The sequence below is a fragment of the Anser brachyrhynchus genome (assembly GCF_964034855.1).
Source record: "Anser brachyrhynchus genome assembly, chromosome: 5".
Classification (NCBI taxonomy): Eukaryota; Metazoa; Chordata; class Aves; order Anseriformes; family Anatidae; genus Anser; species Anser brachyrhynchus.
The window spans coordinates 54,727,998-54,742,568 of NC_137699.1; the positions used below are offsets into that span (position 1 = coordinate 54,727,998).

The 14,571-nt window shown below is 36.3% G+C and overlaps 1 protein-coding gene across 3 annotated transcripts in view; it reads left to right on the forward strand.

Moving 5' to 3' along the window:
• PPP2R5C (protein phosphatase 2 regulatory subunit B'gamma) overlaps positions 1–14,571 on the forward strand; it is an 81,401-nt gene that overhangs the window by 42,857 nt on the left and 23,973 nt on the right. For all 3 annotated transcript variants that reach the window (XM_080593919.1, XM_080593920.1, XM_080593921.1), the window contains one exon: positions 7,988–8,187. In XM_080593919.1, coding sequence (XP_080450045.1) covers positions 7,988–8,187 — 200 coding nt within the window. The remainder of the gene's footprint in view (positions 1–7,987; positions 8,188–14,571) is intronic.

The following is a 14,571-nucleotide window of genomic DNA, read 5'->3' on the forward strand; positions in this document are numbered from 1 at the left end:
TCAGTAGTTACAATGTACACCTGGAAAAGATGTTAGTGGAAGTCATTACAGTGCCTCAGCTTGTTTAAATATGTTAAAAAAAAAAAAAAAAAAAAATTACTGCCAAACAGTGCAGAATGACAGCAAACTTTTTTCTACTTCCTTGCCAGTTGAAGTCCTTAATCTCCCATTTTTATTTTTGACAGTTAAAATGTCATTACATAAAGCTTCTCTATCATCAATCGCACAATTTAATCTTGTAGCTAGGGGATAGCTGCCACCACCAATAGCCTTCCACGTGGGATTCCCCCAAGACTGCAGGACTGCAGCTTTCCTAGTGGATTACTGTTGTGAAGCACCTCTCTTGAGCTTCACTCCGGGACTGACAAAACGTGTGCTTCTCAGGACTTTCTGCCTCTTGTAAGCTGTGGGGTTTTTTTGCTGTTGCTGTTTAATTAGTCTTACAGTAGTTGATTTAATTCCAGCAGCCCTTAGTTTATTTTTTTCTAATAAATGCAAGACTGTATTGCTTTAAAAAAATCTAAATCCAATGAGAAGTCTTTCTTTTGAATGATTTCTTTATTTAGAAAAAAAATGTTATATGCTATGTACCTGTCTATGTAATGATTTCCAGCATCTTGTTCCTCCAGCCTTCCCCCTCCCCCTTTCTGTATCGTGAGATTAAGACTAGTTTCATACACAACCCGTCAGAGGTGGAATAAACTTTTCTCTTAAACAGAGTTTCAGTTAGACCTAGACTGCACATCAGCAGAGAAGCAAAGTCAGCTCTATTGTTTTGCTGAAAAAAATAAAGCTGAATTTTCACTACTAGCTGGGACCTTTGGTTTCTGAAAACAAAACTTAAGTAAAACCACAAATGGAGTACTTGAATGTGCAGAAATTTGAACAGCTTGAAAGTGAAATCAAATGCAGCTTGCTTTTGAATTTTAGATAGAAAATGTGCCACATGGATAGGATTTCAAGCATCATTTTTAAACTTTATTTAATATCAATATGTAGGGAAATATTTACCGTGTTTTGGGTGCCGGTCTCATTCAGGTGCATTACGGAATGTGAAACAGCAGTAGTTAGCAGCAGTGCGGTTTCTCTAAAGACTGAGAAACCAAACCAAAAGCTCTTATTTCCAATTACAAATGCCTGTTACCTGGAGCACAGCCAAAAGGTATGTCTGGCAGCAGCTCAGTTCCTTGAAGGCAAAGGAGTGGGCATAGCCAGTATTTACAGCTGATTCTCCTTTCTCTATGGGATTGCTGCTGAGAACAGTGGTGCTGCATAAAAGCAGATCCAAGAGAGGGTCATGCTTTAAAGTTGCAGTTTGCTGTACAAGTACTAATAGAGGCTGGGTGCATCCATCTACCAGTCTCAGCTCACCATCGAATTGGCCTTGAACAACACAATTTTGCTATGATATTAGCTATTTGGGCTGTTAAAACATTTCATTGTCTGTCCTGCAGAAGCTGTAAGTATCTTTAGAGCATTTTTAACTATTGACCTGGAATTTTTGGAGAATCGTGGGCTTTGTTCTAGGCCAGGCTGAAAGTTCATCTAACCTGCAGCATCCTGTTTCTGACAGGAAATGCATTGTTTCAAGAGAAAGGAGAAAAAAAAAAAGGTTGAGAACTTAGTTGGAATGTATTTGAGTAATAATAGTATAATAAATGGTAAATGGAGAAGGACCTCAAACTTGAAGGAGCTGTGATAGAAACTCAGCTGCAGTTCTTTTGGAAAAAGCCTGCATTCTTTTATGACACTACTTCACTTACTTGTGAATCCCATTATCTTCAGTAGTGAGACAGTAGAATTTGCTTTTCTGTGCCACTTAAGACAGCATGATATATAAAAAAACAGAGTCTAATACAAGCACTGTGTGTCTTCCCATGGGTGTTCCTGTGGCTTTGATCACTATGGGCATTTTTCTTGTTTTAAGCATTTCTTTTGGAGGGGGAAAAAAAAAAAGCTTCTACAGGATCAATAGTGTTCCAGATAAAACAATATAAACAGCAATATTTCATGTATTTTTTCCATCCAATGTATCCATAACAATACCTTGTTTCAAGTAATCTGCAGCCAAACTCCCACTCCCAGGGTTGCTAGTTATTGTATCAAGTGTATTGCATATTGTATGTAATTATAGTAATTCCTTGTATTCCTTAAGTGTATTTTAAAGTACTGCTAGACGTAATAGCATTAATTAAACTTTCCATGTGTGAACTGGAAGATTTTTTCCCCACCCCCTTACTTCCAGTATCATCTATTGGGGTAGAATACTGTTATCTGGGAGAGTTTTGTCTCTAAGTACTGTTAATTTCTTTTGTTATAATTTCAATAAAATAATTGCAATAAAATCTGCTGAAGAAAATCAGCAACTGTGATGAGTTGGTCAAATAATAGAAATGCAAGAAAAATTAAGTTCTGTAACCCAAGGAAGTGCTCCTTGCTGAGGACTAGCATAGGAATTCAACCATTTCAAAATAAAGTACATATTTTAAATAGAACTTTATTAAATGTTAGACAAGCTTTTTTTTTTTGTAATCTTTCCATTTTTGTGATTCTTCTTCTCTTTCTCTTTAAAAACTTGATCACTAGTTCTGGAAAAAGTGATATTTCTGTTAAGTCTACGTTTCAATGGATTATGCTTATTTTCCCATGTTCTGCAGTCCCCCTACCTACATGGCTGGCAATTTCCATTTCCTTTACTCTAGATACTGAACACTCCTATTCTTTGAAAAAACGCCGTCATGGTACTATTAACTTCAGTGTCTGGGAAAAAAACAAAGATTGCCTGTAACATACTGAACTCCTCATGCTGAAGCACAACTCTGTAGTGCAAATTACAAAGCTCCAGTAATGCTTCAATTTTGCTTGCTTTTCTAATGGACAGCCAATTTAAAAGACACTAATACTTGCTTTTTGTTGTCAGAAGGGACCATGTTATCAGTCAGTATACTTGATGGTATGTCCTTGATAGCCCCCTAGTTTACAGTTAAATGTTGTTTTTCCATATTATTTAAAAACTGTAACCTTCAGTAGGTTTGGAGACACATTTCATAAGATTTATCATCTGCTTGCAAGCAAGCATCGTGCTAGGACTCTTGCTCTACACCTGTATCTTAAGGAAGCGGTTATTTCTAGCCTGTGCTTTTTATCTAGCCTTTTTTTTTTTTTACGATGACCTATTTTTTTACACATGCTAGTCTTCCTCAGTGTGCTGGTCCTGTGTATCCTGTTACTTAAACCTGGGTATGCTTCTGCATGAAGAACCTAGTTGTGCATTTAAAATGATAGGAACTCTTTTTTGTTGATACGCATGTCCATAATCTGATTGGTAGCTCTTAATATCAGCCAGCTTGAAAGAAAAAAGTATTTTTCCTTCTGATAAAGCGGAAAACGGTCAACTGAGCAAAACTGATACCTCTGCTGAGCCTTCACAAACAGGCAAGCAAGTGCTCACACAGCTACAAGGAATTGTATCTCCTACATGTATTTTCTGCAAATTCTCAGTCATGATTTGTTTTTTGCTTTTAAAATGACGTAGTGAGTCTTACTGACCACAAATTATATTTTGTGGTAGCAATTGTATTGTTCTTCCTGTCAGGCCACAACCTGAACGTTTTCAACTTCTAGCTTTATTGCAGTTGCAGTCTGTACGTGAAAACAGCTGTTTTGTATGACCTTGCTGAGTCGCCTGCTTACCCTGCCTGCCTTTGTCCTCCCCTCGGCAGCTGGTAAACGCTGTTGTCATAGAAAAACGGTCTTCTCTGGAAAAGGCAGAGAGTGAGTCAGTCATGGACACCCAGTGATGACACAAAATATAAAACCTGAAATGTAACTTTTGTATTTGACTGAAAAAGTTACCCAGAGAACAGTAAGTTCTCTGCAGTCCTGCAATGCAAATGTGTGATGTAGTATTGCAGGTATGTCTGGGCGCTTAGAAACTGAACTTTTGTTCATGTTTTCTGCTTTCGTTTCTTTTTCTATTTCTATTTCTCTTAAGTGAGGCAAAACTTTGTTCTATTGTGAAAGCAAGGAAATCATCTGTGTTCTGCTAAGACACTTAGGCAAATTCTGTAAGTATTGAATATGTGATATAAATAGCAAAGGGAGAGTTTTTAAGCATTACTCAGTGAATAGCACCAAAAGTCAATTTGGGGATAATTGTAAGGAGTAGCTTTTGAATAACCACAGCCTCCTCAGTCATTGAGGAATGGAGCACCAGAGCTGCTCAATTACAAAAAAATTCATACCTAATAACACGGTCTTCAAGTATGTCAGTTAACTTAAGCAATTAGAAGTCAGAGGTTACAATTAATTGTAGTGGAAGATGATGTAGAAGTTCTCACGCAGTGAATGGAAAGCACGCAGCCAGATAGTCCCTGGCATGTGGCTAGGGATAAATGACTTGTTGGGGCATCTCATAATTAAACAGGTGTGCGTACATTCTCTGTACAAAAATTCTGGTCTATCCAGTCTGCTTCTTGGCCACCTTCACTAATCTCTGTCATCCTGAAATCATTCCTTCAAACCTTACGAGTAGGGATGATCTTGACTTGATGGCAAGTACCCCAGGCAAGCACCACGAGAGAATTGAGGTCCGGACACTTGAAAGTTGTTGATGAACACTTACAAGGCTGGGAGGTGACATGACAAACAATTCCTTACAAATATGTGAGTTTCTCTGTCCCTAGAAAGACCATCTCTCACTTCACTGAGCGATAAATATTAAACTTAAAATATTTAAACCAATTCAAAATGTGGTGATGCAGGTGGCTTGCCTTGTGAGGGTGTTCCTGGACCCTCTTAGTTGTCAGTCTTTAATTTCAGAGATTAGTACTCATTATAGCTGTAATGCCTCCTCTCCTTCCAGGTTGGTGTACTGGAAATCATTGTAATTGTATGTCCATTACTTCTATGATTAATGTCTCTGGATTTTGTGTAGTATATATCTCCAGCACGGTATCCCTAAGTGAAATGATGTTGTTACGCTTCAGGCTGAACCACTTTCCATTTTACGGTTAATTGGGAAAAGGTAACCACTTTGTACAAACATTTTTACATTCAGGTCGTAAATTTACCTGACTTTCAGCATGCAAATGACTCCATTAAATACTCTTTCCAGGAGAAATTATTCATTAGCTATAGTTTTTAATCTAAATAGACAAAAGCATATGTATTCAGATACAATTTGTGTGGCTTGAAGTATTTGAAATTATTCACAACACTGGACAGGATTTTTGTTTAATTTGCTGGAAAGTTAGTTGTTCACATCTGCCATTTAGCACCTTCTTTCTAATTCTTGAACTCTTCATTATCCAAGGTGCCTTAATGACACTGAAGTCTGTAACCAATAATGGTTTCTTTTGTGTACAGTTTTTTGTCGTTCTGTATCTTCTTTGGAGGTATTCCGCTATGTTTTTTTCTTCTGCAGTTGATTAGTGGAGCAATTTAGTGTCTGTAGCTTTAAAAAAAAAAAAAAGTATTTTAGACCAAATATGTCATACAGGTTTATTACAGCAAAAGTACTTTCGAGAGCAAGTTCTTTTGGGGAGGAAGGAGCCACTCCAGTTTGCTATCTTGACAATATATTTGTCAAGCATTTAAAGGAGAGCTACTCATTATATTAACTAATCAGCTGGGCTGATATGTCAGGCAGTTTACTAGGTTACACGTTCATCTGTTAGGCTGTGTGTGTTTATATTCAGTAGTACCACTTGAAATCCTTTGTCTGGTGATGGCTCTTACTGCTTGTGTTTAAGAAAGTTTTTGCATTTTATGGTGCGCTGAAGAAAAAGACAATCTGTCAGCTGAAGTCGAAGCAAACTGCAAGCATTTTTACAAAGGCAATCTAGACTTACTTTGTCTTTTATCATGCTATTAATGGCTTAGTTGTTCATATTCAACAATAAAAAAAATGTCATGCAAAAATATTAAATGCATTATGGTGCTAACTTACGCTCTGTGGTATATTCTCATTTCTTGTCTGGAACTTAATGCTGTAGTTACGTGGCCATTTTAATTGGCATAGATTTTTTTTTTTGCTGCTGTCAAAATATGGTACTGTTTTCTTTACATCTGGCCAGTTACTTAAATATTCCCAATTTACTGGAAGTTAAGGTCCTAATCCTGAAAGCTTTTGCTGTATATAATAAACTATAATGTCACATACATTGATCATCTTAATTACTCATGGGGTGACTTAGGCAAAAAGCAAAGCACATGGGGAATTTTGCAGCATCACAGCTAAACCTTGTAGAATTTTAGAGGCATAACTTTTTGTTTCATAACTGTTGAAACGTTAGCTGTAAGAGATATTTTAAGTTGTCACCATATGAATATTTATAAATAGCAGTCTAGTGTTAGTTCTTTCTTAACAGTAACCTAAATTTAAACTTCTACATCTAAATTTGGACACAGTGATTTAGGCTTGCTTCAGATTATAACTAGTGGGTTTGTGTTGATACGAGTGTATTTTTACATTTTTGAAGGTTCGTTATTTTGGAAAGTACTGATGGCAAAAGTAATGCTGGCTTCCTTGCTTATTGGTTCTCTGTATGTTTGAACTGGACGACAGTCTAATTTTACTTCACATACAAGCATTAAATTAATTTTTGAGGATCATCAGGGTGGATTAAGGTGTAAAAAGCACAGGAATTAAAGCCTTCAAAGTTTTCAGAGAACCTAGGTGTCCTTGTCAAACAGCAAAAATAGCACTGCACAAAGCACTGTATAAAGGATAGGCATGTGTAAATTGATATAACAGTGTTACGGACAGAATTAGAGAGAGTTACCAAAAGAAGTATTTTGAAAAGGTATCACAGAGAGAAATTAAGTGGATTTGTACACACTTGAGAAGAGTCACTTTAAATGTGAGGAACAGTAAAACAAAGCACCAGCAAACTTGTTCAGAAACACTATGAATAGATAGAGTAGCTTCACGGGTCAATCAAAGGTCCTCTAGAAAAGAGGAAAGGGGAGAAAAAAATTGGACAGAAGGGGCACTGGGAGACTTGAAAGGAAGATGGGCAGAAATGTTAGTGTTCCTATTACTGTGTTTTCTTACCAGCTGCACTTCAGTGATGATTAAACAATCAGTAAATATCAAACCAACTATTTACTCATTTTGATTTAAAATTTACTTGTCTTTTTTTTTTCCATGTCTTACTCACCTTGATGAGAGCTGACAATGTTATTTTATTGCATGTTATTTGAATATATATAAATACATATATATGTATACATGTATATATCAACTCATGGCTTACATTTGGTAATTCTGATCTTTTTCAGAACGCCAGTGTTCAATTTTGCAGTGCTGGCCACAATTAACTGAGCTAAAAATGCTTCAAAAGATACATGATGCAGGACTGTCTCTTGCACGTGTAAAACATTCAAAGTGATGCTATAAATTGAACAATAGTTGAAGATCCTATGTGCATCTATTCAAATTTCTTTAAATATTTTTTGTGTTAATGAAGTTTTAAAAATAAATAGTTGTTCTGTGCCTACATGTGGTTACTGCAGTCTATTTCCATGCTTGCTGGAAATAATGGAATTTGTGAGGTGGTACATCACAAGTTTAAAAAGTGACTCTGGCTTAAATATAGTGATGAAACTGAAAATCCACCGATTTATCTCTCAGTACTCAAAAAGGAATATTTCTGCAGGTATAGTATTTTGTACACAAACTGAGCTCTTTAGGGAATTCTTGAGGCATTTTTTCAAGTATGTGTTTTTTTTTCTGTGCGGCACCTATTTGTAGTGAAGGCAGTCACGCATCACTTTTGGAATTTTGTTAATTCATCCTGTCACGTACAATGTATTTTACTGGGGTTCTTGCTTTGGACCACTGTATTCCTGAAGTTCTTTGAAGATTTGGGAAGTTTGCTTTTAGTCTTAAACACTACAGTACCTGTGTCTTGGGGAAATAAAAATGAGGAAAGAGTAAAGTCTGCTACAATATAACTTACAACCAATTATTTTCACTTTTCAGATGTTCCTCCTGCTGATCAAGAAAAGCTTTTTATCCAGAAGTTACGACAATGTTGTGTACTTTTTGACTTTGTTTCTGATCCACTAAGTGACCTAAAGTGGAAGGAAGTAAAACGAGCAGCTTTAAGTGAAATGGTAGAATATATCACACACAATCGCAATGTGATTACAGAACCTATTTACCCTGAAGTAGTTCATATGGTAAGTAATGGAACCATTCTGAACTCTTTTAATTCATAATTACTTCTTCAGCTGTGTCAATCTGTTTTAAGAAATCTTACTGAAATCTTCAGAAAGATCAACTATGTTTGCACATTGGCAAAATGGTAATATAATAGTGTTTTTAAGTCCTCTTGCAAGTGTTGACTCTTCAAGTAAGAGAAATTGGATGCATATTTGTAGCAGAAATGAAGTTGATAAAAATGAAATCTTTATTTAAAAAAGATGATCCATCCCCTCCCCCCCAACTTTTTTTATAATAGGCATTTATAAAAATGTGATGGGGGTGAAGGATGTAAATCTAGTTTTTAAAAGAACGAGTAGATTGCAAAACTGAAAGTTTGAGCGTTTGTTAGAATTAAGATCACTTCTGCAGTCTTGATACTTAATCTCACATAATCACATTCAGTGCCCATGGTTGAAATTTTGTTTTTTTCTGCATTTGGAGCTGAGAATGAGGCTCAGACCTTATTTTATTACACTGATGAAGATTCTGCTGGAACAAGTTATATGAACTATTTAGACCTGTGTTTTTTCTTCCCTTTTGCTATCTAAATCCAAACCAATTCGACCGACTTTGTTTTCTGTCCTGTGTAAGTTCAGTCCAGAGGAGGCCGTGAAACTACAGGAGAGTCTTTCTGCTCTCATTGCGGTGACTGGACACCAGTTGCATGGAGTAACAACTGGGCTGAGAACAGAAAAACCATCTTTTCAAGTAGCTAACTACTAAGCTTACAAAAAATTGTTGACCACATGTGACATGGTGGTCTGCCCCGCCCCCCCCCCCCCCACCCCAAATACTCAGTTGGGTTGAGCTTTCAGGGGGAATAAGAAAATGGTACCTCTTTAACATTAATGTGAACTCAGTCAGATATTGAGGTCCTGCTCCAAATCAGAGACTGTGAAGCATCTTTGGAGTAGATTCAAAGATTTATAGTATTAAAGGTGTTACTCTGAAGAATGCTTACACTGTAAGTGTTCACTGATACAGAACTTATTTTCATGAGAACTTCTGAGTATATGAGGATTCTGTGCAACTTTAAGTCAAATGTACACAAAACATTGAGGATGGTTAATGAGATGTAGACCGTGTCTTTTCCTGTGTTTTGATAGCCTATTTGTATATATGTTTTCTGCTAATCGATAGTTTATTTGAGAATATTTGATACTCATGGAAAGAGAATTATAAAAGAATAAACTTTCTGAGATTTCATTTAGAGAAAAAAATGAATTCATGATGATGGCTTGAATATCTGTGTAAAACGTTGGTGTTTGCTCTTTGCAAGGAGTCTTAACTGTCCATAAATTCTTAACTTCTGCATTATGAGCCCACATTATCTTCCTCCATCAAAAACCAATGGCAAGGATACATTTAACCAAGGAAAATATATACTTCCTTTGTTTTCAGATGCAACTAACGGTAATATAGTTTGCAATTCTGTCAGTCTAATAAATCTTGGTGCAGAATTTGACTCTTAATCACCAATGTTCTGTTATGGGCTCACAGCATCTGTTAGACAATTCTTTCAGTGAATTTAAAATGCTTTTTACTTGTAAGAATCTAAAGGATATGGGATTTCCTTGTATAAGACTTGTGCAGCATTGTGGCAGACACTGTCAGTAACCATTGTCAGACCTGGACTAGGATTTTTAGGTTAAATTCAGATAGCAATTTTTTTAAGGCTGCTATTATGGAAAAGTTTTCTTTCAGTTGTCTGTAATGAAACAACCATATTCCTCTTGCAGTATTATTATATGCCTCTTTCAGGCGTGCACATACAGATGTGTAGTTTTTGCTAAATTCTAGTAGTAGATTTATGTGGATTTTAAGGCAGAATGGTTGTCTTCTATGTACTTTAAGGGACCTGTCTACATTAGGACTCATTACACCAAACTTGGGGATAATAATCCATCTAGTTCAGCACCCTAGTCTTATCAGTGATGAGTGCAGAGGTTGCTGGAAAAGATTAAATCCGATTTTTCTTTATCTGAGTTGGTAGTTGGTATAGGAGTTAGGACTTTACTGTGCCAATCTGTTTATCTTCACAACTTGGAGGTTACTCATCTATATATGACTACATACATACATAAGTGTGTGTGAGAGAGCGAGAGAGATTTTTGTTTGCTATAGCTACGGTAGTGTTTAGGCCAAAAACTTAGGGCAATAAATTTCACAAATGACCTATTTAATAATAATAAATCATTTTTCCTTTTCAGTATCTTTATTTGTTCTTTTACTCTGATAAGAGCATTCTTTATAATTCTAGCGATCACATCATGTTCATGCCCCCCATCCCAACCCCCATTCGTGTTTCAAGTATCTTTGGCAAATGTATAGTTAGATCTTGTCTTTAAGCTATGTTTTGATTTGGTTGCTTAATAATTATTTAACTTTAACCATGAGTCTTCTTTTCAAACAATACGAGAGAAATGAGTTTCTCAAATGGATGTAATGTTATTCTCCAGAGGGGAATGCAAGAGTTTCTTCCCCTTCTTCCTCAAAGACCCCTCCGACGTCCTTCAGATTCGCTTTACCTTTGTAAGCAAAAATGTGATGGGAAGGGAAACGTTTTTAATAAAGACTTGTTTTACAAGTTCCGTTTCTCATGTATATTATAGTAAGGTTGGATTGACTATCCCCAAAGCAGGAACTCACATCGTCTCAAAACTGAAAGACATGTGGACAAACGTCTAAATACATGTGTAAATGATAACTTAATAGTTTGGATGAAAAGCATCTGTTGCAGATTCTTGTTTAGTGAAGGGATATATGCTTTGGTTTAGCTTTGGTTTTGAAGAAAACAAGGCTTTATGAGATTGTTCTGTTGTGCACTGAATTGTCAGAAACATAAACATTTGAGGATATTAGTTTTGTAGAATTCTTGTGAGGATTGTCAGCTATGTAGGATACAGACCCATAGGAGTACTGCTTTCCATCTCAGGAAGGGATGGGCAATATTTGTATTGTATCTATTTTAAGAGGGACTATGAAAGTGAACATCGGTATGAATATTCACTTCCCCAGCTAACCAGTCAGAGGATATTGAGGAGAACTGAGAGGAAGCTAAGGAAATGCTGAATTTTGAGAACCGGGGTTGTAGTGTTCTGAAAAACAAGTAGATCCAAAGCTTGTACAAATAAGACTTACTTCTGTAGCCCCCAGATTAATTTCCTTGATGATGATGTAGTACTTGTGGATAAAAAATCAATGCTTTTGTGAAGCACAAAGACCAATATTACTTCTTAAGTTGGTAATGTAAAGGAATTAAGATCTTATTTTATAACTAGATCATTTCAGCAGCTAAAGCAGTGCTACTGTTCATGTATTATGAAAATGAAATGACATACTTATGCACATGGGAATATATATATTATTTTAAGTGTTATTTTGGTGTTATGTGGGTAGGTTTTTTTTTACTCTGACCTTTGATATGGAATAAGAGTTGATATTGTGAGTAGAAGTGTACTATTTGTGGCTCTATTCAGCTATTAGGATGGCTTTATCTATTAAAATACGGAGGGTGCAGACTGTCAGATTATAAAGCTCATCATTCAGAGCTGTTCTTGTCAAGCTTCACTTGGGCTGCTCAGCAGAAGGGAGGAGAAAATGTGTGTAACGTTACCTCTGTGATACCTACTTGCTTGAAAATTTTCTCTAGTGTTACACGAAATGGGCCACCGGAAAAGCAGGGTACATAACAACCAAGACAAGCAAACATACCTGTAAAATGCAGCTTGTTGGCCTTTTCTTTTGTTGTTCTCCCATCCTTCTGAGTTACATCCTTTGGAGTCAAGCAGGCCCGTGCTAAAGGTGCAGAGAGAATCCTGGCACACGAGCCCAGTTAAGACTCAAGTATGATAAAATTAGGGGGGTGTAGGGGGGGGTGCTTGTGGGTTTTGTTGGATTTTGGGGGGAGTGTAAATTAATCCTTTATGCTATGTTTACTTAGTACTTCTGTGGGAATTTGACCTTAAAGGAAATCGGGCTTTGCAGCTTGCATCTTGTCTGGTAAAAAGACAGTAGTTAGGGAAAAGATATGCCATTTGACAAGAAGGCAAAGGTCTCAATAATACTAACTCATTGTAAATTTTCATAAACTTCAGTGGTTTAATAGACAAATTTCAGATCTGTCTTCATTAAGAAATGCTGCATCTTGATTTGAGCAGTTCTCCATTCTGTTGGTCAGAGATAAAAAAAAAAAAAAAAAAAAAAAACACACAACAGATCAAATCAGGCTTCGTTGGCTCCACTGCTCATGGAACAAGTTATTCTGTTTTGGGTTTTATACTTTTTCCACTTGATATTCTCAAAAAAAAAAAAAAAAGGGGAACCATTACTAACACCTTATACAACCCAGCTTTTCTTTCTTCTTCATAGTAAGAGCCTGAGACTTTCTCATTGAGAAAAGGCTGATTATTCTTCGTTTTGCTTAACATCTTAGCAAGTGGGAATCAAGTCTAGTCTTCCTAAGTTTTTCTTGGAAGACCATTGATTTATTGCAATTTTTCTCCTTTTTAAAAGAAAGCTCCAAGGTTATTAGTTTCTTGATGTCCATGCTGTTAAAATATCTTTATATTTATATGCCCCTTTTTAGCTTTACCTTTAATTCTGTGACACTGTAATTACTCTGATACAGCGTTCCTAATCGATATCAGCCCTACGGCTCAGTTGTTGAAATAAAGGAATATTATGAAGCAAAACAGAGCGTCAGGATGACTTTTCCTTCATGGGAATATGATGTAATTCTTGCAGATTTAGCTGATGCAGTTTGATACTGCCTCCCACTGTCTGCTCTGCCATCTGTCAGACGTGAGATGGCAGGACAGCACATACATATGCTCCATAGCCTGCTAGTTAATAAGTAATGTACAGCATTATTTTAAACTGTGAATGGAGGTGTTAATGATAAGCAGTCAGAATGCGAACAGGGAAACATGGCCTTCTGTTGCTCTTCCCAGAATCCCACTGAAGACGGGTGGAGTGGATTCCTCTGCAAAACAACATCTTTAGACAGCTCACTCTTTCAGAGCTTCTGGGTTATCTTCAAATTATAAGCAGCTAAGCTCTGATGCTATTTAAAAAAATATATTTATATATATATAAATAAATAAAACTGTGAGAAAAGAACAAAAATGTGTGTATGGCATGTGTATCATAAAACAATTGAAAATTAGAAAGACTAATACTATGGCATAAAGAATAGATTTTTAAGTGTGATTAAAGTAGCCCTACAGCTACATTATAAGTAAACTCTATCGTGTAGGGTTTAGGATTTTTCCTTTAATTGTTGAGAGCTTAGGAGCATCTCAGCTGATGAATTAAATAAAATATTCTTTAGCATCCTCAAATAAAACATTCAGTTTGGTGCAAATTCCAGTGGAGTAATCTTTTTTTTTTCTAGCTAGTTGTGCAAATGCCCTGTACTGGCATGTTTGCTGAGCCAAGGATTGGCTTTCATGAAAAGGCTCAATAAATAGTTCTGCTGCTCCTGGTGATGTAGCCTTTTGCAAAGAATTTTCTTTTTCCTGGGAAATCTGTTGTATCTTACTTGGCCAGACGTAGGAAATGTATTTTTCAGGTTTCCCCTGAATCCTTGCAAAAAGACTCCTCGATCTGTTACAATGCTCGAATAAGTAGGAAAAGCCTTAAAGAGTTTCTGTATGTAGCCTAATATACTTGATCGTTATGGAAGGTTAGAATAGTAAACCACTTTTATTTTGGCAATCTTTTCATTTCTGCAGTGTGTTCAATCTGAAGCATTTATATCAAAGAATCATTTTGAAGTAGAGGATGCAGTTTAGGACCATAACTTAAATTGATCTGTATTTTTCGTTGTTCAAAAATAAGTTTAGGCTGCTTGGTACTGGTTTGATAACGAACAAGCAAGCAACAAAACAGAACAAAAAGTCTCTATTGGATGCACTTACATGGCTAAATAGATTGCATTTTTCTATTTGCTCATCAATGTTGTCTCCTACCAACATCTGCCCTGCCTAATACTCTGGATTACAAGTGGAATTGAGGAATTAGTCTCTCTTGGTATTAACAGCTGTAGCTGTCTTTACGTTTACAGATAAAGGATTTTTCAGGTTTTCTTACTGGCATGCACGGAAACCTGTTCCCTGCAACGTGCTCAGTAAAAGGTTTAATCATTGTTCTGTCACCCCTGAGCAGTAACCGTTTGAGTCATTAGCTAGTTGGTCCTTTCTTGTCCATGAAGAAGCCAGCTGTCATTTCAGGTGGAGAAGTGAGGGTACCGCAGACTTTTTAAATCTGTACTAAGCCATTGTAGGTAAGATTACTCTTGAGAATGTGTGCTAAATTTATCCCAAAAATCGTGTAAAATTTTTTTCAGCTAACAGATG